Below are 25,431 nucleotides of genomic sequence, written 5' to 3'. Positions count from 1 at the left end.
ACCACTAATAGCCTTCCTGGTAACACAATTCCAAATCCAAGAGAGGAATGTAAGGCTATCACTGTGATAAGTGGACAAGTGGCAAGTGCAGAAGCACAAGTTATGCAGGAAACCAGAGCCTCCATTAAAAATTTAGAAGTGCTAGTGGGTCAACTAAGCAAGCAAATACTTGAGAGGTCTACAAGTACATTTCAAGATGATACAGTGGTGAACCCAGGAGAAGATTGCAAGGCTATTCAATTAAGAAGTGGTAAAGTAGCTGGTTCTAAGACCAAGGTCAATGAAGAGCTAGTTGAAAAGGATGCTCCAGAGGAGAAGAAGGAAGAAGTAGAGCACGCCCCTCCAAAGCGTGCAGACAATCCAATCCCAAACTCTCTTGACACTTATCCTGTACTACCAAAGGCTCCTGAGTACAAGCCTAAGATGCCATATCCTCAGAGACTTCAAAAGGAGACCAAGGACAAGCAGTTCTCAAAGTTCTTGGAAATATTCAGAAAATTACAAATCGATATTCCTTTTGCTGAGGTTTTGGAGCAAATGCCTATCTATGCCAAATTCATGAAGGAGCTGTTGTCAAAGAAAAAGCGTTTAAAGGGAGATGAGACAGTAGTCCTGACTAAGGAATGTAGTGCTGTAATTCAGAATAACTTGCCAAAGAAGATGCCAGATCCAGGGAGCTTTCAAATTCCATGCACCATTGGGAGCACAACCTTTGAGAAAGCCTTATGTGATCTGGGGGCAAGCAAAAATCTAATGATCTTATCTGTGATGAAGAAGCTGCAAATCCAAGAGGCACAACTCACAAAGATAGCATTGCAGATGGCAGATAAATCTATGAAGCCTGCATACGGATTAATGGAGAATATCTTGGTCAAAGTGGGTAAGTTCTTCCTCCCAGCAGACTTTGTGATTCTGGACACAGGGGAGGATGTGAATGCCTCTATAATTCTAGGAAGACCATTCCTAGCCACTGGAAGAGCTCTGATTGATGTAGAAGTGGGTGAATTAGTGCTTAGAGTGCATAATGAGTAATTGGTTTTTCATGTCTTCAAAGATATACATCCAACAGGTGAAGAAGAGAGGTGCATGCAGGCTGAGCTTATTGATCCAAACCTTCAAAAACTGCCTGATGATACACAGCAGAATCTGCAACTCAAACCTCCCTTGGTAACAGTCAATAAAATTCCTCCTGACATCAAACCTAAGTTTGGTGTTGGGAATGCATCATCTAACAAGGAAGAGGTTCCCAAAAAGAAGAAAGTACCCAGAGGATGGAGAAACAAAAAGATCCCCACTGAAGGTTTCTCCCCAGGAATGAAGGTAGTATTAAACAACAATTCAGCATGGGTTTATACAGTAATCAGAATCCTCTCTCTGGAGCATATTGAGCTACATTATGGAGATACAGGAAAAAATTTCAAAGTAAGGAGTGAAGAGCTGAGCCCCTATGATCCTCCTCCTTAGAGGAGCTGACCGTCAAGCTAGTGACGATAAAGAAGCGCTTGTCGGGAGGCAACCCGATAATTTCGTATCCTTAGCTATTTTTAATTTTCGTAGTAGTAATTTTCTTATTTGATTTTTTTTGAGTTCTTACTAATTTTTTGATCATGCTGCTTTTTTATCACAGGAACCAAACACCTCCAGCTCTATATATAATTCAAAAAAAAAATAAAAAATAAAAAATAAACAACGCATACGACGCGCAAGTGTCACTGACGCGAACGCATTGATCATGTGTAAGTAAAAAAATAAATTTAATAGAGAGTTGCGCAAGAGTGGCGCCAGAATGGAGCCTTTCGCACAAACAATCCCACGCGTTTGCGTACCCCACGCGTTTGCGTACCCCACGCGTTCGCGTCGTTTGTGATTTTTGCCATTTACGCGGGCGCGTTCCTGACGCGAATGCGTGACCGGCGAATTCGACGTAAAAGAGTATTGGGCAGAGAGTTGTGCTGGCTTGGGGTAGGAAGTGTGATAAAAGCACAAATTAGATCACGCGGACGCGTGACTGACGCGTTCGCGTCAGTTGCACATATAGCCATCCACGCGAGCGCATGTACGACGCGAACGCGTCGTATGAAAAATTGATTCCCAAGCACTATGAACAGAGAGTTGCGCGTGCACGCGGCTGGATTCGGGCGAATCGCACAAATTCCAGGGCACCCGGACGCGTGCCTGACGCTAATAATAGTGGAAATTTAGTTACTCATGGTTCAGAAAGAAAACTAGGATTCATAAAACTGTAAAGTACGGAATGAGGTTGAAGAGAAGAGAAGAGCCCAAAGGCTGATTCTTTTTCCTTTTATATCTAATCCTAATTAATGTAAAATATATTTTCTAAAACTAAAATAATATATTTTCCTAATTATAAATAAAAGAAAATTAAATCAAAATTTATTAAACATGCGCAGCCTTGTATGAGTGCATGGGGACCATTGGATTCGTTCAGGTCCACGCTGAACTTGGGAATTCTCAAGTTCAGCGTGGGTGAGAGCAGTATGTGTCCTTTGGAGCTTTGAATCCGCGCTGAACTTGGAAATTCTCAAGTTTAGCGTGGACTGATGCGCACATTCCTCTTTTGATTCTTCAAACTAGCGCTGAACTTGAATAACTTCAAGTTCAGCGTGGAGTGATCACACAAAGTGGAAGAAAAATGTATACTATTATATATCATTAGAAAGCTCTAAAAATTAGCTTTCCAATTCCTCTAGAATCACGTCAATTGGATCTTTGTAACTCAAGTTATTTTTGTTTGAGTACAAGGAGGTCGGGGTTGACAGCATCATTCGCTTTTTTCCTTTTCTGCTACAAAAATCCGTCAAATCCATCCAAATGCTACCTGAAATAAACAGAAATTACACACAACTCAAAGTAGCATTCATAGTGGCTAAAAGTAGTTAAATCTTGATTAAACATAGTAATTCAAATGCAAATTCACTAGGAAAAGTTAGAAAAGATACTCACACATCAAAACACCAAACTTGAATTGTTTCTTGTCCTCAAATAACCAAAATTAGTAAATGATTAAGATGTGAATTTGCATGAGAAGTGAGAGTTCAGTTATGCTCATGTCTATTCTTAAAGTGGGGCTTATCTCTTGTAATTCTGAACAGTTTTGGCATCTCACTCTCCTTTGAATTAAAGTAGTGTCACTGTCATTTGGAATTAGAATCTGGATTATATTATGAATTCTCTGATCTTTATACTTCAGTTTAATCCTTGAACACAGCAGATATCCTTTAATTCTCAAGAAATTGGTGCTTTGCACCTTGAGTCTAGCCGTAACTTTAAATGTCTTGTCTCAAGCTTCACTTGACACAAAAATACCACAAGCACTTGACTAGGGAACTCTCTTTAAGTTCTGATTTTTCTTTCAGTTACTCCCAGATAGTGGTGCTCAAAGCCTTTGGCATACTCTGCTAAATGTATTTGGCCTCGACTCTAGATATTCTGTCTCAAGGATCACTTGACACAAGAACACCACAAGTATATGACTAAGGAAATAACTCCTTGAGCTTTTAATCATGTCTGACCTCCTTAGTCATCAATGCTCAGAGCCTTGGACCTTGCTTTTATTTTTCTTTTGCTTCAAGGATTAAGCTTTCACTAATTTCATAGAAGTTATAATAGTTTTCTAAATTCCTGTTCCTTATACATCAACATCCTTTGATTCCAATTCAGATATGCACTGTTCATGTCATGCATTCAGGATTATAGAAAGGGGAATGCTAGGGGAACAATGATTATTTTGAACAACATGAACAACCACCAATAAAATAAAAACACACTACACCTCCAAATTAACCCTCTAAAGTTTAATATTAAAATAACCATCCGTACACTAGTAAAATGAACATCCGATATATCTATTATTTATATTGTTTAATATTTTCATTGTCTACCTATACTTTTCCTTACAAAAAATACTACCACATTCAAGTAAATAAGACTACTCTTCAATATAACTCCATCTCTCATGCAATACATCACTTCTTTCTTTTCTTTTTGATTTCAAACTCAGTGAGCAATACATGAGACACCTTTTTGAATTAAAATCAAATAACAAAATAAAAACAGCAAACTAAACTAGAATCTAGGAATTGAAATAACAATTGATCATGCAATAACTAAAACAAAACAACAGAAAACCGGAAAATAACATAGTAAGAACGGGAAGGAATATATAATGAAAGAAACTCAACCACCTCAGTTATCCTAGCGGCCGTTTCATTCTTCAAGCTGTGCTCCTCCGTGAAGATGATTCACCTCCCTTGGTGCCATTAAAATAAACAGAAAAGTCACAAGCGAAGCGACAACACCAAACTTAAAAGTTTGCTTATCCTTAAGCAAAGAAAATCTAAAAACAGGGAGGCACAGAAAAAGTGCACAGAGAAGGAAAAACAAAAATTAAAATTAAAAAAAAAGAAAATGATAAAAAGAAAAGAAAAGTTAAAACTAATTAAAAAATATATATGTAGATGTTTATATATATATATATATATATAGTTATTTATTTATTTATTTATTTATTATATATATTGTTCCTGTGTGAAAGATATCTCTGAGGAATAGCCTATTCTGCTAGTGCTTGAACTTGCTTTTCTTGGGAGTGAGAGGAAGGAACGTCATCTTCTTGTAAGGACGGTGGCGTTGGACACATGCAAAGGGACTCCAACGCTCCAGTTAGTAAGAGCAGAAGATATACGAAGTTATTATGAATGAATAATGTACCTGTGACCTAGTGAGTCACTTATATTTATAAAGTTGTATTTGAAACGGTTATCAGCATTTCCGTAACTGTTTTGTAGTGTTATGGTTGATCATGCGATAATTGTGTTTTAGTGATTCGCTTGGGGTTTGTGTGGAGAGATTTGCGGAGAGATTTCTGTTGGCACGTGGTTATTTGATTTTTATCGGATAAATCGGTTAGGAGAGCAAAACACGTACTCTATGTACTACTGATGCAGGACGTGTTTATTTAGTTTTAAGCAGATTCCGATTTATAGGTTTATTTGAGCCGAGTTATAGCCAATGGATCATAGCCCCCAAGCTTGACCTGTGAAAGTTTTCAATTAAACAAGTTGAGCTTATGAGTTTTTGTAGTGTTATAAATCGGAATGGTAAATATACCTTGGAATAGTGATTGTAATCATAGTTCGGAATGGTGATAGTAATAGTAGTAGTCCCCAAGCTCAACTTGTTGTATGTTGAAAAGTGATAGTCATGCTTGGAATTTTGGTGCAGGTGAATAGTGAGATAAAAGAAATTTAAGAATGATTAAGAATAATGGTTAAATAATAAGGATAAGCCCCCAAGTTTAATCTAATGGCATGAAAAATAAAATTTATTTTTTTGAAAAAAGGTTCTTGGTATGCATCGGCTTAATTTTGACTAATTTTAACTTATAAATGCAAATTTGTGGAGTTGTTCCAACGTATAAGTGTGTTGTTTGGATTGAATCGGACTTATAGATGAAAATATGATTGGATTTGTTCTGACATATAACTATTACTGCATGTTTGAGTATAGTGAGATTGACAGAGGTAGCAAGTATATTGAGATTGGCAGAGGTAGCATGATTTGCATGATAATTATTCTGTACACCATTTGATGGAAATATTGATGAGAAAAGAGGGAAACGTAGACTTGGTTTGGCAAGTGTCAATAAATAATTATATAAGATAGGCTAAGTGACCATTGTTGATAGGTCAAATGAATGTCGTCGGTTGTTGAGTTGTTTAAAAAATTGGTGAACTGATGTAATAGACTGGTTTAGAATTGAGCATAGCATATATGGAGTTGTACAACTTATAGATTGATTTGGTTGAAATTATTCTGACTCATAGGTGTTGGGTTGTTTGAAATGAGTTTGACTTGTAGATGTCGGTTTGTTTGGATTGATAGATAGCTTGGTAGCTTGTGCGTTTGAAAACCAAAGTATAGCTCGGTTTTGATTAGTTGATTAAGCCACAGATATTTGTTTGTGGATAGTATCTTCAGAAGATAGAGGAGTAAAAGTCATGATTTACTTGAAAACCAAATTATAATTAGTAAGGAGAGCTGAATTTGAATAATGGATTGGATATCCTTTTAGATAAGTTTGAGCGGTTGACTCAATGTCAATGGATTTGTAAATTGCTTTTGAAATTTGACAATCCAAATTGTAGGTTTATTTTGGTATGAAAAGAATTGGTAATATGTAACTTGGTAACGTGTTTTATGGGGGAGTATATCTTGGTCGAAGATTTGTACATGATTTTGAAGATTCGTGGCGGAGCAGTTTATGTTTATCGTGTATGAGATACTTATAGATCAATTAGGAATGACGAAAATGATAGAAAAAATTGAAAGTAAAAGAGTAAAGATATTTCATTAATAAAAATAACACCACCATATTGTCGTCTTATAAGGTAGGTTGTGATATACCTGTTAGGCTAGCCTTTATATATTGATTTTGGTGTCGAGTGGTCGTTGAAAAGTACAAACTGTCTGAGTTATAATATAATCCGCATGGTCTATAGCATACCAGATATTCTTAAAAAGGTCAATCAACAATGAAATATAGATTGATAATATTGATAATCAACAATAAAATATAGATTGATAATCTTGATAATATGCAACTAAATATAACATGTCCAAGGTTATTATATGAAATGGTAAGATATATTAAGGTAAAATGGTTCAAGTAAATAGGTTAGTGTATATCTTATAATAGGCCATGTCGTATTGAAGATGAAAATAAAAGAATATTTTAAGCGGTTATTCACCTCTCAATTGACATTCAATTTAATTTTTGAATTTTTTTATTGTATTGTAAATTCATGTTTTGAATTGTCGGTTAAAACTATAACTGAATTCTTTTATTATGGGAGCAAAATAATTGAAGAAAATAAAAGAAAAAGACTTAAATAAAATAACATGGATTAAATATTGAGCAATCAAAAAGTTGTTTCAAAAGAAAAAAGAAATAATAATCATTATAGTAATAGCAATGTAAACAAGAACGAAAAAATTTTGTTGTCATCACTGTAATAGCAATGGCAATAGCAATGTAAATTGCAGTCATTATTTCCAAGGTGTGGTCATCATTGTCTCGGAGTTGACTTTAAATTTATCTTTTTATATTGACCTCAGCATTTTATGATATGGTAATATACAAGGCAGTTTGAATTTAGAAAAGAAGTTAAATGTGACAATGCAAACACCGAAGAAACAAATAATTGAAATTACCAAAGGAACAACACAAATAGGACAGTATGAATATCGAACAATCAAAATGCAGTTGAAAAACAGGATAGTACTTACTAGCAATAGAAATTTGCGATAGATAAATATAATTGAGAATAAATGTATCTCATTGTGTCAGTAAAAATTGTTAATAAAAATTAAGTAATTTTGCATTTATGCTACTTTATTGAAAATTAATTAAAAATTGTTATAAGAAGGAAAAGAATAATTAGTATAAGAATAAATATTGTGAATAGAGTAAAGGTTGTAAAGCAATGCAAAATAAAAAATAAGATAGAACTTGTATTCACAAATAATATATGAATTCCAAATAAGTTTGAAAGATTCCTATTACTAAAGGAGTAGAGTAGATGATAAGTCTTTTTGAACTAACATCTTGAAAGTACAAAATCCTATAAAATTTTATTCTTGATCAAAGATAATGAAATTAATTTTGCTATTTGGTCAAATAGTTATATAATCTTACGAAGCCAACATTTTTTATGTAAATATGAAAATCGAAAATGTGTAGCATGTAACTAAAACTGCATACCGCTAAATAATGTTACCGAAAAATTTGAAATTTATAGTGCGTTGCAGGATTTTGTCCTTCCGTCATTAATTACATCCTATAAAAGAAGGTAAAAATCAAGCAGAGAAGATGGTGGGGTTAGATATACGACCCCACGGTGGATGCCAAATGTTCCTGTGTGAAAGATATCTCCGAGGAATAGCCTGTTCTGCTAGTGCTTGAAGTTGCTTTCCTCGGGAGTGAAGGGAAAGAACGTCGTCTTCTTGTAAGGACGGCGGCGTTGGACACCTGCAAAAGGACTCCAACGTTCAAGTTAGTAAGAGCAGAAGATATGCGAAGTTATTCAGAATGAATAATGTACTTGTGACCTAATGAGTCACTTATATTTATAAAGTTGTATTTGAAACGGTCATCAGAATTTTTGTAACTGTTTTGAAGTGTTATGGTTGATCATGCGATAACTGTGTTTTAGTGATTCGCTTGGGGTTTGTGTGGAGAGATTTGCGGAGAGATTTTTGTGCCAATTTGGATTGGTACGTGGTTATTTAATTTTATCAGATAAATCGGTTAGGAGAGCAAAACACATACTCCACGTACTAATGATGTAGGACGTGTTTATTTAGTTTTAAGCATATTCTGATTTATAAGTTTATTTCAGCCGAGTTATAACCAACGGATATATGTGTGTGTGTGTGTGTGTGTGTGTGTGTGTTTGTGTGTGTGTGTGCGCGCGCGCGCGCGCGCTTGGATTTGGATAAGAATAGGGATTTGGCACCGAACGTGGGGGGTGGGCAAGTTCAGCGCCATGATGCACTTAATGGAACTCTTCTCTCCACAGTTCGGCGTGGGTTCACTCCTTTTCTTTTAACCCCCCACACTGAACTTAGAGGGGGCAAGTTCGGCGCTGCTGCTTGTCGCATGTACTCCCCTTTTTTTACGTCGTTCTCCACGTTGAATTTGGGATTTTTCAAGTTAAGCGTGGGCTTTTGATGCATGAGTATCTTCTTTATTTTTTTCTAATGAATTTGCATTTAAATTGTTGAGTTTAATCAAGATTTAAATATCTTTTAGCCACTATAGATGCTACTTTGAGTTGTGTGCATTTTCGTTTATTTCAGGTAGCATTCGGATGGATTTGACTGAGTTTTGTAGCAGAAAAGGAAGAAAGCGAATGATGCTATTAACCCCGACCTCCTTGCAATAAAAAAGAAATAACTTGAGCTACAGAGATCCAATTGACGTGATTTTAGCAGCATTGGAAAGCTAACTTTTAGAGCTTTCCAACGATATATAATAGTATACCCTTTTCTTCCATTTCGCATGGCCTTCTCCACGCTGAACTTGGACTCAAAGAAAAACCAAAGAAGAAGCCATTGCCTCCTCCACGCTGAACTTGGAAATTCTCAAGTTCAGCGTGTTCCTTAAGTGCAAGAGTGGTCCCCATGTACGTCCAAGGGTTTGCACGAGTATTTAATTAATTTTGATTAAATTTTTATTTTATTTATAATTAGGAAAAGATATTATTTTAGTTTTAGGAAATATATTTTACATTAATTAGGATTAGATATAAAAGGGAAAAGAATCAGCCCTTCGGGCTCATCTCTTCTACCTCATTCCGCAATTTACAGTTTTTACGAATCCTAGTTTTTCTCTCTGAACCATGATCAACTAAACCTTCACTGTTAAGGTTAGGAGCTCTGTCTATTGTATGGATTGATACTATTATTTTTCTATTTTAATTCATGTACTGATTTATATTTCAATAATTGTTTTCGTTTTTTATCTTATGAATTTGGGTGGAACAGAAGTATGACCCTTGTTCTAATTGAGTTCTTGTATAACATGGAAAAGCTCTTTACTTGAACAACAGTTTGAAAACATATTCTTATAAATTTCTAATTATCTGGACTTAACGGGATATGTGACATATAATCCTCTTATATTTTGGTAATTAGGATTTTTGTGGCCTATAAACTAGAATTGAACTTTACCCTCTAATTGGAATCAAGTGACCAAGGAATTGGCGGTTAATGAATTTTAGAGGAGACTAAAAAGGTCTAAGGAATTAGGATTTGGTCACATACAGTTTGCCATGAATTAAATCTTACATGATTAAAATAGTTAATAAGAAAAGTCAATGCAGAAGATAGATATCTCTGAAGGCTTAACTGTGTCTCCATATATTATTCATAACTTGTTTACTGCTTGCTATTCTAATTTTCTGATTTACTGTTTAATACTTTTGAACTCTCAACCATCATTTTCTACTTGTCTAACTAAGTAAATTAAACTGATTAGGATCTTCCTGAGGGAGTCCACGATACTATTATATATTGTTGGAAAGCATTGAAAGTTAGCTTTCCAATGCCGCTGAAATAAAATCAATTAGACATTTGTAGCTGAAGTTATTCTTGTTTGAGTGCAAGGAGGTCGGGGTTGACAACATCATTCGCTTTCTTCCTTTTCTGCTACAAAACTCTATCAAATCCATCCGAATGCTACATGAAATAAACAGAAATTGCACACAACTCAAATTAGCATTCATAGTGGCTAAAAGTAGTTAAGTCTTGATTAAACATAGTAATTCAAATCCAAATTCACTAGAAAAAGATATAAAAGATGCTCACGATCAGCTAGCAATGCCCCTGCTAGCTGAGGTTTAAGCCAGATGCATCTAGGTTAACGTCATAACCGTCATTAACTGCAGTTTTCTAATACGAGCCTCCCAAACCAATTCAAAACATATAATTTCAAATACAACCAATCTTTTGATCTTTCAGATATATACAATATCAAATCAAATCAAATAATACTTTCTCATCAAAAATTCCTTTCAATCATATGAAATGTCGAATATACTTTACAAATTCAGAGTATATAAGTGAGTATCAACAATATTTCAACGTTCCAGAAATACATATTCAAATAAAATCGAACATTTTAAAATAATACAAAACTTCACCAAACATGTGTACAGTCTCATGTGCAGATTGAAAATCTATATTTCACAGAAATAAATATTTAGTTCTAATAAATCCATTATTAAAATAAAACTCAAATCTTTGTTGGTAACTTGTAAATATAGTCACAAATTCAAGCAGCATATATCAAAATAATTATAGATGTAAAATCAAATAATTATAAATGTAAAGCCTACTCACAATGTGGTCCCAATGGACCGAAAATACCAAAGCCGGAGCGCCAAATTCAAGGTGAGGAGGATTGAAGTAGAATAAAATGAATGAGCACAGAATTTGGATCAGAGTAGCGACAAGATAGAGTTGGCGATAGTTCTGAAAATCTAAAACAAGCAAAACTAAAATCAAATTAAAACAAGGACAAGACAGATTAAATGGTGTCATAATAGAACTTGAAAGTTAGAGCAGAATCAAGGAAAAAGGCTAGATCGGGATAATGACAGGAACGGTTCAGCTCCTGCAGCACCAACAACTCCGGCGGCAAGGATGATGGCTTGGTTCAGGTACATCCAAACGGCGACAGGAACAACACAGCAGTGAATGGTTCCTCCTCCTTGGTGTTTCTCTCTCTCTGAGAACTCCTCTCTCTTCGAAGCTCCAAATCTACAACTATGACAACGACAGTGAGGCTGGCTTCGACGGCGGCGGCTAGGCATTTCTTGGCGGCAGAGGCGCGGCGGCCATAGCAACAACAGCAGCGGAGTTCTAACGGCGGCGGAACCTCCCTGCGACCCCTTCTCTCTCCACGTGCGTTCTGTTTCTCTCCCGGCGACGGCGACAGATCTGGCGGCGCGAAACGAAGGCACGAACAACGGCAATGGTGGTTGGGCTTGACGGCGATTACCCTTCCCGCGGCGGCTCTGGTTAGAACGGTGCGTCTTCCTTCTGTTCGTGAACCTCCATGGACGGCGACGATGAAGACCTCGACGGTGACGCCTCCTTCTCCTCGGTTCTGGCCTTCCTCGCGACGACACGACGGCGGCGACGGTGGCAATGATGCCCACCAGCGCCACCTCCCTTCTTTCCACTTCTCTTCCCTTTCCGGTTTTTTCCCTCTTTTCATTTCCCTTTCTATTCTTTTGCTCTGCTGTTGGGTAAAAGGTAAAGACGGCTAGAATTTTGGTGAGTGTGTGTGAGGGAATGTGTTATGTCAAAATTAAGATTAGAATTTTGGTTTGAAAAAAAAAAGAAAAGTAGGAGTATTTTAAAAGTTTTACATAAATAATCTAAATAATTGATAATATTTTATTTAGTATTATATAATTACGTACCATTTTTTATTAATACAAACTGATAATTTTTTTTATATAATTACTTTTTTTTAAACACACTACTAACCATCTTCTTCTTCACTTTAGTACTTTTCTCTCTCAAAATAGTGGTTCTCTTCAACAAATGCATCAAAGAAAAGAGGGTTGAGTTCTATTTAAAAAAGTTCAGTCCTGCGTCGCTGATTCTCAGAGGAAAGAGCTGTCTTTTGCATTCAGACCAATTCCAATACGTCCTCCCGTATTGAAAGAATACCTACAACTCTTCGAAAATATGCGTAAATCTTTATAAAAGCTAGTTGGAATTTTTGACCATCTTTTAGATTAATATTGTAACTCGGTCACACAATACCGAATCCGGATTTTGGGCCTTAGAGAGCAGATCTCAGAAGTATAATACTATAGATTCGTATAGTTCGCCAAATGTTTTTTGGCCTCAAGATAAAATTTGCAAGAATGTGAAAGACATATATGATTATTGAAATTAAATAATAACGAGAAAATTCCACTCCCCTCCCTGTGAGATGCTAAAATGATACTCTCCTCTCCTCTATTTTATAAATGTACATTTCTCTCTCTTCTAACTTTTAAAAAACCTCATTTTTAATCCATTTTAAACTTTTTGTGTTAACTAATGTTAACTTTATCCATTTTTTAAGAAAAAAAAATTATTTTTTAAAAAAATAGTCATTAGCAAAAATTTTATTTTTTATTATTAAATTTTTCTTAATAAAATATTCTTTAATAAATTATTTTTTTTATTGATTAAATTGTATTTTTAAAAAATTTAATAATTATGTTATTTTTTTAAATACCCTTTAATAATTTTTTAATTATTAAATTATAATTTTACCAAAATTTTTGTTAACAATTTGTTTAGATTTTACTATTAATTTTTTGATATCTATATATTATTTTAACATTAAATAAAAAATTTTTGTAAAATTATTTTTCAATATCAATAAATATTAATTGTTATACATATTACCAGTGGTAAGATTTTTTATTTAATATTAAAATAATATATATTAATATAAAAAAAATTAATAATAAATATAAAAATAATTGTTAACAAAAATTTTAGTAAAATCACAATTTAATAATTAAAAAGTTATTGAAAAACAGGTATCTTAGAAAAAAATAATTTAATTATTAATTTTTTTAAAAATATTTCGTTAAAAATACAATTTAATTAATAAAAGAATAATTTATTAAAAGATATTTTGGTAAGCAAAATTTAATGATAAAAAATAAAATTTTTGTTAATGGATATTTTTTCAAAAAATAATTTATTTTTTTTTCATAAAAAATGGATAAAGTTAACATTATTAACACAAAAAATTTAAAATGGATTAAAGAGGAGGTTTTTTAAAAGTTAGAAGGGAGAAAAATGTACATTTATAAAATAGAGGGGAGGGGAGTGACATTTTAGCATCTCGCAGGGGAGGGGAGGGGCATTTTCTCAATAATAAATTATGTTATCATGTTATATTAATATTTAGAACAAAATTCTCGAAAATATCTTAATTTTAAAAAAGTTTATACAGTTTATATTAACAAACATCTATAAAATACGAACATTTTTTTAATTTATCGTATTTGTATGTCGGACATTTGAATATATTTTAGACACAATATTCAATAATACCTATTCGATGCATGTATCTTTTGTGTCCAACCATATTTTAATAAAAAAATTAGTGTATAAACTTATGTTCAGTATGAAAAAATTTATAAAAATAAAAAAATTATATGTTTGGATATTTTAAAAAACCACAAAATAATTATTATTTTAAAAAATTTATAAAATTATTATCAAAATCAAAGTTTAACTTAAAAATAATGAGTAATAATCATTTTATACTTTTTTTAAGTTAAATAATTATACATTGATAAAGAATTTAAAATAAAATTAAAATATTTACAATAGAATCCTATTTTTTTAAAAATTTTTCTATAATCAACATTGATGGTTGAATTTACAGACATTCCTACGTGATTCATAAGTAAAACTTTTAAACTTCTCTTAGTCTTAACTCTTGAAAGTACCACATATAGTTGACCATGTGTAAAAACTAGTTTGAACAAGTACAATTCAATGTGAGATAAAGTTTGTCCCTAAGACTTATTAATTATCATGGCAAACGATACTATTATGGAAACTACTTCATTAAAATCTAAGATTTCATTTGTTGGTACCATATTCATTCTTAGAATCAAAGCAATATGACCAATGACAAAACTTGAAACAAAATTTTGGAGAATTATATTTAACATAAAAATTTAATAATAATATTTATATTAAAATAAAATTTATAAATATAATTATTCTTTAAATTTGGTACTAATAAGATAATAAATAAATAATTTTACAGATAAAAAATATAAAATAATTTATAATAATACTTTTGAATCTTTAATAATTTAAAATCTTATTTCTTAACTTTGTCTTTATTATTTCATTGTAAAAAATGATTGCTTTATAAAAATATTAAAATATTATTATAATTTATCTAAACATATTATTTATAAGTATGCGTATTCTATGTCGCTTGGCATCCAGAATACCAGGATCCTTGCATCTTACGTCCATAAGCATGTATCTAGTCTCTAGAGTCTAGACTCAGTGTTGGAATTATCATTCGGCCATTCTTCTACGGTAAGTGTTGGGGAACTTTCTACGGCACTATATAAAGAGGAGGATTGGAGGATCATACCCAATAAGTCAAGTTAGAAAAGACCTAATAAGTTCTCCACTCATACACCAAGTTCTTTTTCGTTGTACTTTTAAGTTTCCGTGTGGAAATGGGCTAATTATTTTTTGTTATGGAAGTAGAAATCGTGATATACCTTAATATTATAATTTTTGGTATTTTTTAAAATTGTGAAAAGTACATTCTGTATTTTAAATTTTTTAATTTTTTAACTACAAATCGAACGGTCCGATTTGTGTATCTCTCACAAATTGGACGGTCCGATTTTTGTATATCTATAAATTAGACGGTTTAATTTCTGTACCTCTACAAATCAGACGATCTGATTTGTGTACCTCTAAAAATCGGACGATCTGATTTTTGTACCTCTAATAAATCGAACGGTCTGATTTCTACCTCTCTAGTTAAACGATTTCACATTTGAGTATAACACCCAACAATTCACATTTTAAAAAAAAACACTATCACTCCAATATTTAAAATAAAAAGTTCGTGGAAATGATGTTTGGGGGAAAAAAGGAAAAAACACTTGGCGTTTGTATTAGAACTTACCAGTTAATAGTCATGCAAACATAAATGTATTTCTTTATAGATTCAGAAGATTAAAATATAAAATTATGTTTACCACACAAAATTTAGATAAAAATATTATATATAAAAATATTAAATTAATATATTTTATATTTATTTATTTAATAAAAAATACAAAAATATTAATAAAAATATAATTTTTTTATTTTTTATTATTTTTATTAATTTTTATAATTATATTTTATAATTTTTTAAATAAAAAAATAAAATTAAATTAAATTTTTATCATTTATTTTAATTTATTATCAAATAAAATATAAAATTACTAATTTTTGTGTTTTTATTTTTTATGTCTTATTTTTAATATCTTATATTATCCTATTTTCAAAATCAAAACGTAATCAAAATCCATCTATGTTTGTTAATAAAAATTTAGAGTAATATCCTGAATGGAATTCCTAAAAGAATTTATTCATACACTTTAAGTAGTATCAATTTTTGTTTGCTGAATTATTTCTTGACTTTTTATTTCATTAGCTAAATTCTTTTATAATATTAATATACAAGTATTGGTGTGAGGATTGTAAAATTTTTACGTGGTTTTCAAATGATGATAGAACTGGATTGACAAACTTATTAGTTTATTTCTAACATGAGAATTTGACATGAAGACCTATGTTATTTAATAAACTAGAAGCTAGTAATTTAATAATTAATATACACATTAAAAATACGTTAATATACACATTGTATTTATTATTTTCATTTATAAGACTTATTTAGGTGAGTTTTTTTTAAAAAAAATATTTTAAAAATTTTTTTATTTAAAAAAATAAAAAAATTTTATGTTTAGATCTTTCATAAAAAAATATTTTTACTTATCAATTTTATTTGTGTATAATAATATAAAAAATATTTTGTTGTTTATTTATTATGTAAGTTTTTAATGTTAGTTAAGTACCAAATTCTACAACCAATTGGCACGCAACAATGCCTAAAAATATTTTTAAAAATGAGTAAATTATAACTTCTTAAAAAAATACTTTTTTAATATTTTTACTTTTATTATTAAAAATTTAATAAATACAATAAAAAATAAAAATAAAAACTTTTTTTTCATTCAAAAAGAATATTTTGCTATCAAGACACCAAAGAAGCACGTAGTCTTTCAAAAGAAGACAACTTCATAATAGAACCTTTGAAAAATCACGCTAAAATTTAAAACAAAGGTACATTCAGAAAAATTGAAAGGAAAATGCATGGAATGGAAGAAACTTCCTTCCGTAATATTTGAATTTTAAGTCGGACAAAATATATATGGTGGAAATATATATGGTGGATAAATATATATGGTGGAAACTAAATTGCAGTCGACTTCACGTGAAATTATCTAAGAACTATTAGATGATTTGATTGATTTGACTAAATTTTAATCTAACAGCTTTTAGATATCAGCTTTACTTAACATCGACTTCACCTGAATTTTCACACACATATATATATATATATATATTTGAATTTCCATGTTTACCCTTATGTGTGATTGCCATTTGCCAGTGCAATCTAGTTCCCGCTATCTTCGGCGATGTTTGAAAGTTTCCTCATCTTTCTTTTGTGTTTGAATGTTATTAGCAAAATAAAATAATTTGCATGGTTTGATCAGTGATCAGTAACAATGGAGAGGTACCTCAGAGACAACTTTTACGTTCAGCCCAAGCGCCCTACCTCCGACGCCCTCCGCCGATGGAGGTCCGCCGTCGCCGTCGTCAAGAACCCCCGCCGCCGATTCCGTATGGTCGCCAATCTCGCCCAACGCGCCGAAGCCGAACAGAAGCGCAAGAAGAGTCAGGTTCCTCAATTACTTCCCTGCATTATTATTATTATTCTTCTCTTTCTTCTTCATTCTTTCCTTCCTTCGTTTTTCTTTTTCCTCTCAACACTTCTCGATCCAATTTTAACACTCAATAAAAATCAAATGGCGCGCGCCACAAAGAAAACCTAACTGCGATTTTTTTTACTTTTTAATTTTGTTTTCATTCCGAGTTTGATTTTCCTAGCGTGCAAATGAAGCTGGCTATTTAGTTCTTCTCTCTCGACTTAAACCATTTCTAGTTTAACAATTTCTACTTAGTATTTCAGCTTCCAGTTTCTGATCTGTTTTTTTCTACTATAATTAATTATGGACGAATTTCAAATAATGAACTAGTTCAACGAATTGTTTCAACCTTAGTTACTATCTGATTGACATTTTAGCTTAACATATAAAATTATGGTAGCTAGGCTCTACATAAAATGTTACTATATTAATTAGTGATGGCATGAGCATAATTTATTTAAGTGTTTTATAAATACCAAACCATTTTTTTTCATGCAAACGTAATTATGAATGGATTTAAAACAAAAAAATTATTTGAATGGCTATTTTTGCTTAGATTAATTACAATGATTTTTTGAAAAACTTTTCATGTTAAAATATATGTTTCTATCAACTAATTTGGATTAGTCTATTGGTCAACTATAAACAGTGTTAGTAGTTTAAATTCCGTTTTGTATATGCAGTAACTCATGCTAGTGATATACTCTTAACTAAAGCTGCTTGCAATAGATTAGTCATTGGTTTATCGGATTAGGAGGATATTGTGGGAAATTCTACCTTAATGTACTGTTATATCCATGATTATCCTTGATTAATAAGTTTTCTCGTTAAACTTGGCTATGATTGTGCCTGTATTTTATGTTATCCATGGGCCCGTGACCATGGACCACACTTAACCCCTTATATGCTGTAATTATGTCAGAATAGATACGAGGTATAGCACTACCTTTGAGTCGTTTTCTTCTTTTCCGCAATACTTTCGTTCTTTATTCCTTTTCCCAGTTGATCTGTTTCACAGAACTTCTTCTGCAAGTAACACTTTCTTATGGCAGAGAGATAAAATTTTATTGGAAACCACAATAGTACAGTTATAGTAACTAAATCTCAGTTATCGTTATGCTCTCAATGTCAAAGTAGTGTCCATAAACCTTGTATACAAAGGTTTCCTCTTGTGTATGCTAATCAGCTAATGATTCTGTCATAGTAAAGCAGAATTAACAGAATAATTATAGTTATATTGCTATAGACATGGAAAAACAAGAAGGTAGAGATCATTTACATCCTATAGGAGTAGCCATGGATTTTCATATACCCACCGGTCAACCAAAGCAATATAATTTTGCTATTCCATCTTTGTTTATTTGTTAAGAGTCACGTCAATAGTTTGTCCTGGACCTAGATCACATGATGCTGAAGAGTGAAGATCACGATCAAACTTTGCATGCTATATAGTTAGAAAATTTTTTTCTTAAAAAAAGTCCAATTTTCAGTAAAAATACAGAATGAAACTTTTATTAGTTTAATAACATGCTATCATGATCTTTGTCCGAGCAATTCATAAATGATATCAAACATTTACTTTGCCATGATGATAGCGAAAATGCTCCTATATGCTCTGCCTGTGACACGTCTATTTTGGAAAATTTCATATGAACAGAATTGGTTCACCTATGTTTCCCTTTTTTTCCCCTTTAATATCCAATAATGGTATCATACATATATCTACACTTTTGGTTGTTTCATTAATGGTGTAATAATATTAATTTGTCTGTCATCACTGTGCTTATTCTTGAACAAGAAAATACTATATTATGATCTTGGTGGCGTAAGCAGAATGTTTGTAGCTAGAAATAGTATTCATTTCCACGTGCTTCCTAACTCTTTCTGATTAACGTTGCATGAAATGCATTTATTATCCGTCTCTCTTATCACACCATGCTTATGCCTCAACTATATTTGACCACAGGAAAAGGTCAGGGTGGCTCTCTATGTGCAAAAAGCAGCATTGCAATTCATTAGCGGTATTTGCATTTTTTGAATCCCGTTATTCACTCGTCTTTTTCTCATGTCACCAACACAAACTCCCCCTTCTTCTGTTACTTACTATTTTGTTTTTCCAAATTCTCACACAGCTGGAAGCCGTAGTGCTGAGTACATGCTCTCCAAAGAGGTACAAGAAGCGGGTTTTGGAATTGAGCCAGATGAATTAGCGGAAATTGTTCGTTCCCATGACACCAAATCTTTGGACCGCAATGAAGGAGTTGAAGGTTTAGCTAAGCGTGTTTGTGTGTCTCTTCAAGATGGCATTCATTCACAGGATATTTCACACAGACAGAAGATCTTCGGTTGTAATCAGTACACAGAGAAGCCGCAAAGAAGCTTCTGGATGTTTGTTTGGGATGCAATGCAAGACTTGACACTCATGATCCTCATTGTCTGTGCTGTGATTTCAGTAGGTGTTGGAATATCAACGGAAGGTTTTCCAAAAGGTATGTATGATGGAGTTGGAATTATACTTTGCATTCTGTTAGTGGTATTTGTCACTTCAATCAGTGACTACAGACAGAGTTTGCAATTCAAAGATTTGGATAAAGAAAAGAAGAATGTCAGAATCCAAGTCACAAGAGAGGGTAAAAGACAGAAGGTTTCGATTTATGAACTTGTGGTGGGAGACATAGTTCATCTTTCAATAGGAGATGTAATCCCTGCAGATGGAATTTTCATATCAGGTTTCAGCTTGTTGATTGATGAATCAAGCTTATCCGGTGAGAGTGAAGCAGTGCATGTTGATCATGAGAAGCCTTTTCTTCTATCAGGGACATCCGTTCAAGATGGTTCTGCAAAGATGCTAGTGACTTCTGTTGGTATGAGAACTGAATGGGGAAAACTGATGGATACTTTGAATGAAGGAGGTGATGACGAGACACCACTTCAGGTCAAGCTCAATGGTGTTGCTACAATTATAGGAAAGATAGGACTTGGTTTTGCAGTCCTAACATTCCTGGTTTTGACTGGAAGGTACTTGTTGGAGAAAGTAAAACATCAGGAGATTGCTCATTGGTCCATGGATGATGCATCAAAGCTTCTCAATTTCTTTGCCACTGCTGTGATCATAATTGTTGTGGCAGTTCCTGAGGGACTTCCTTTGGCAGTCACACTAAGCCTTGCGTTTGCAATGAAGAAACTTATGAATGATAAGGCACTTGTAAGGCACCTTTCGGCATGCGAAACGATGGGCTCGGCCGGCTGTATCTGCACGGATAAGACAGGAACCTTGACGACAAATCACATGGTTGTTGACAAGTTATGGATATGTGAACAAACTAAGGCAGTAAAAAAGGGTGATGGTGAGAGTGTCTTGAAGAATTTTGTTCCTGAAGAGATATTTGATCTCTTTCTGCAGTCTATATTTCAGAACACAGGCTCTGAGATTGTCAAAGGGGAGGATGGTAAGAACAAGGTCATGGGAACTCCCACGGAAACGGCATTGTTGGAATGCGGATTGATGTTAGGAGGTGATTCTAAATCTTACAATGACAAGTACAAGATAATGAAGGTTGAGCCTTTCAATTCTGAGAAAAAAAAGATGTCTGTGCTTGTGGCCCTTCCTGATGGCACCATCAACAAGTCTAGAGCATTTTGTAAAGGAGCATCAGAAATAGTTCTCAAGAATTGTAACAAGGTTATTAATGCAGATGGGAAAGTGGTGGATTTGAATGAAGAACAGAGAAAGAGCATCATAGAAGTAATAGATGGTTTTGCTTGTGAGGCTCTGAGAACACTCGGTATTGCCTTCAAGGATATGGAAGGATCTTCTTCTGAAAGTAATGGCATCCCTGAGGATAACTACACATTCGTAGCAATTATTGGAATCAAGGATCCAGTGAGACCTGGAGTTAAAGAAGCTGTGAAGACTTGTTTAGAAGCTGGAATCAATGTTAGAATGGTAACTGGTGATAACATAAACACTGCTAAAGCCATTGCTAAAGAATGTGGCATCTTGACAGATGGAATTGCTATTGAGGGACCAGAATTCAGGAATAAAAGCCAGCAGGAGTTGGAGGAGATCATACCAAAACTCCAGGTTCATTCCAATTCCACATCTTGATTCTCTTATTTATATGTTCCATAGCTACTTTTTTAATGTTTAGCAAACATGGTAACCCTAAAAAATTTGTTTGCTTTATTTGTATAGGTGATGGCTAGGTCCCTGCCTCTTGACAAGCACAAATTAGTAACCCATTTGAGGAATGATTTTAATGAAGTTGTGGCAGTGACAGGTGATGGGACCAATGATGCTCCAGCATTACATGAGGCTGATATTGGACTCGCCATGGGTATTGCAGGGACAGAGGTTTGTCATGCACACAATCTATATATCATGGATTACTTCCATTGTACTTCCTCAGTTCCTTTTTACCTAACTTTTTGGTATATCATTGGATTAATGAATCTGAATATAATTGTATCTGGGTACTTTATTAAAAAATTTACCAACAGATAGCATATTTCATCATTAATTATTCCATGCTAGATAAATGTGTGAATTCATTGCGTGCTCCATTGCATGCTATTGTGCTAAGCATTGTAAACCTCCATGTTCTGTAGGTTGCAAAAGAGAATGCGGATGTGATTGTAATGGACGACAACTTTGCCACCATAGTGAATGTTGCCAAATGGGGTCGTTCTGTTTATATAAACATACAAAAGTTTGTTCAGTTCCAATTAACAGTCAACGTTGTAGCTCTCATGCTAAATTTTGTTTCAGCATGTGTCTCAGGTATTACACATAATATTATTTTCAATTTTCAATCACTTTCAAGGTCATACTGTCATAGTCATGCTTCCTAATCTCAATACAAAATCTATCAGGCTCTGCTCCTCTTACCGCTGTTCAAATGCTTTGGGTGAACATGATCATGGACACACTTGGCGCATTGGCATTGGCTACTGAACCTCCCCATGGTGGACTCATGAAGAGACCACCTATTGGAAAGGACACCAAATTCATAACCCCTGTCATGTGGAGGAACATAATTGGTCAGAGTATTTATCAAACTATTGTCCTGTTGCTACTCAAATTTCGCGGCAAACAGATTCTCAAGCTCAGTGATTCTGATTCTACCCTACTCAATACTGTCATATTCAACGCCTTTGTGTTTTGCCAGGTACCATATCAGTCAACTTACTTTTGCATTCAAATTTCTTTCCCTAAGCTTATGTGTAGTAAATGTGTCTACAATTGTCTTAAGCTTTTATCAAAACTATTTTTATGGTAAAAATGTTGTTACTTTTTTTGGCCAAGTTTCAAAAGTCTCTTAAAATTAGGTTACATTAAAGATGACACCCCTTGATTTGTGATACCTACATTCATCCACATAAAGAGAATGTTAATGACATGTTTATAAGACATGCTAGTATCACCATTTTACAAAATATAAAATTGTTGAATCTCATATAGGTGGTTACTTCCAAAAAAACATTTTTATTTAAAGATGATATTATAAACAGTTGGATGGTTTGATATGTTTGACCGAACTATCGAACATCTTGCGATATAATAGAACTAACCACCTCTCATGTAATCTTAATCTTGCAAAAGTTACTTAGTATAATACACTTTTAACAGATAGAGAGTTGACATATTACATTGTTTTGCTTGCTTTCATTAAATGATGTGGTTGAATACACCCATATTATTACATAAATAATATATATATATTTGAAATGAATAGGTGTTCAACGAGATAAATAGCCGTGACATGGAAAAGATAAATGTTGTAAGAGGCATGTTGAGCAGCTGGGTATTCCTTGTGGTGATAGCATCAACAGTTACATTTCAAGTGGTAATAGTTGAGTTTTTAGGAACATTTGCACAAACAGTGCCACTGAGTAAGGACTTGTGGTTATTCAGCGTGTTAATTGGTGCGGTTAGTTTAGTGATAGCTGTTGTCCTAAAATGCATTCCTGTTGGTACCACTGATTCTCATTATCAACCTGCTTCTCATGATGGCTACGAGCAGCTACCAAGTGGACCTGACATGGCATGAACCATCACACTATGATCTTCATTATAAGCTTTCATAATGAAGATATATCATAAATTCCTCTTACGCATTTCTCTCCATCCCAATTCCAATTTTTTTTGGTGCACTCTCATTCTTTTTTATTAGGGTAGCCATCACTTTCGGAAGTTTATAAGAAATGAAAGAAAAAAAAAATCCATGGTGCTGTAATTTTGTAGTAAACTTTGTATTGGACTGAAATTATTAGGGGTTTAAGGTTAATAGGCTCTTTTTTTGTTCATAAAAAAAATATTTATAGTTTTTTAGTTCCTTTTTTGAATGAAGGAGTGAAAGCCCTTGGATATTTTTGCATAGTTATTCGGCCGAATTTGAAATTGATTTTTTTTTTTGGAAGTAAAAGAGCTCAACTTGAATACTTATTACTCTATCTTTTTTTCAATTGTTATTTTTGTCCTTTCTGCCATTATTTTTTTTCTCGTGCTTGATGTCTTCAACTGAGTTAATAAACTCATTACTCGTTAGTTAAGAATAATCATTAATTAGTTTAACATTGTTAGAGATTACTATAGTATTTTATTATTTTTGTATTGTACTGTAACAACTATAACTACAAAAGTTTAGGATTTTACATAACTCTTAGCTTTTAGCATGATTTCCAAGGCGACTTATTACTATTTAACAACATGCACTATTTTTTAAAAGGATAAAATATATTTTTTACTGTTAGAATTTAATAAAAGCTTTAAAAAATATTTTTAAATTTTATTTTGTTTTAGTTTTATTTAAAAAATTTACGATTTGCATCAAATATATTTTTGGCAGCTAATTTTTAAAAAAATTTATTATTAATAATAATTTCACAAGAACAACTTTCAAATAAACAACATAAACATAATTGTCATGTATCAGTATTATTGTTGGATTGATCGTAATCTTTTTGAAAATTTAGCTGTTAAGGATATATTTAATGCAAACAAAAAAATTTAGACACAACATTGAAACATAATAAAATTTAAAAGTTATTTTTTTTTAATTTTTGACATATTTCAAAGATAAAAAATATATTTACTTTAAAAAAAACATGCATGCCTGATGACTCATTTGGTTAGTTGAGTTGTATGTAAATGAATTTATTTATTTCAATCTTTTTGCAAGGATTTAGACATATTTGGAAACACGTGGTTCGTTGTGTGAAGAATATTTATAAGTTTAAAAGATATGGCGATTCCTCGTGAGACAAGAAAGAAATTTCATCTTTAAAGAAAAGCTCCATGTTTCAAAGCATACATACCTTCCTATTGTATTGTCCTAAATTAATTATTTGACGTATATATCAAGTATAGTTTCATTAATTGATTTGAAGAAATGTAAGACTCAGAGTAATTACTATTTTATGTGTGAGAACTCGGACAACTTCAGCCTTCAGCTAATATTCTTATTTTTGTTTCATAAAAATAATAATAATAAGATTTGTATTTGTCTCCAAAAATTTGTCTTCATCAATCTCAACTTCCAACCGACCATCCATATACTACTAACAAAATAATTTAGCAGATTCTTCTACTTTTTCAGCATGAATAATAATAGCTGAGCTTCTTTTTTTTTTCAGCAAGATATAGTTTTTTTTGGGGGGGGGGGGGGGGGGGTTGTTTGTGTGAAACTTTTAAGTGTTGTCAACGACATTTATATTTTCAACACGAGGTTGTCTTTTAGTGCAAACAAAGCAATTGAGCTGTTAAATATTGGTAGAATTGATATAAGAGTTTTGCTAACGGATATACTTATTATTTATTAAGATTATCAATGTAAAATGTTTATATTATTCAGAAGATGAAAACTCTCCGATTTCAATGAATTTATGAAGTAAATTGTTATAAAATTTTGCATTATAAGTAACTAAAAACCTTGATATATAGAACTGAATCCTTTTGACCAACTCAGTTGTTGGGTTTTGATTCTAAAAGAAGAAGTATGATGTGTGTTATGTGGTGTTAGCATGGCACATTCTTTCTTCTTTATCCTCAACATACACTTTGGAATAGTGGTTGTATATAAGTGCTGACATGTTTACGTGTGTCCATGTGCAATTTAAATTTGTCTATCTATTTATAACATGCTCACCCCAATATTCTTGCAAAACTATATGCCAACATTATCATGTTCATGTTATTATGTTATGCACATTCCATATAATATCTTTGACCTTCCACCAATCCCTCTTTTTTTCACCACTTCATTCCTTTTTCCAATCACCTTCATTCTATTTACTGATTTCA

At 32.7% G+C, this 25,431-nt stretch overlaps 1 protein-coding gene across 4 annotated transcripts; it reads left to right on the top strand.

Moving 5' to 3' along the window:
• Window positions 1-16,928: 16,928 nt before the first annotated feature.
• LOC130970349 (putative calcium-transporting ATPase 11, plasma membrane-type) lies at window positions 16,929-23,415 on the top strand. 4 transcript variants are annotated; one of them, XM_057896415.1, is made up of 8 exons: window positions 16,929-17,102; window positions 19,096-19,150; window positions 19,262-20,933; window positions 21,153-21,213; window positions 21,325-21,483; window positions 21,738-21,909; window positions 22,002-22,297; window positions 22,865-23,415. In XM_057896415.1, the coding sequence occupies exons 1-8, from the start codon at window positions 16,929-16,931 to the stop codon at window positions 23,177-23,179; spliced, it is 2,904 nt and encodes a 967-aa protein (XP_057752398.1). In that variant the 3' UTR covers window positions 23,180-23,415. The 4 variants fall into 4 exon arrangements, with proteins under 4 accessions (XP_057752398.1, XP_057752397.1, XP_057752396.1 ...); XM_057896414.1 differs by having other exon boundaries at window positions 19,096-19,143; window positions 19,258-21,213; XM_057896413.1 differs by having other exon boundaries at window positions 19,096-19,147; window positions 19,262-21,213.
• The last annotated feature ends 2,016 nt before the right edge of the window (window positions 23,416-25,431 follow it).

Source organism: Arachis stenosperma, chromosome 3 (assembly GCF_014773155.1).
Source record: "Arachis stenosperma cultivar V10309 chromosome 3, arast.V10309.gnm1.PFL2, whole genome shotgun sequence".
Lineage (NCBI taxonomy): Eukaryota > Viridiplantae > Streptophyta > Magnoliopsida > Fabales > Fabaceae > Arachis > Arachis stenosperma.
This window is presented reverse-complemented; position numbering and strand designations above follow the sequence as displayed.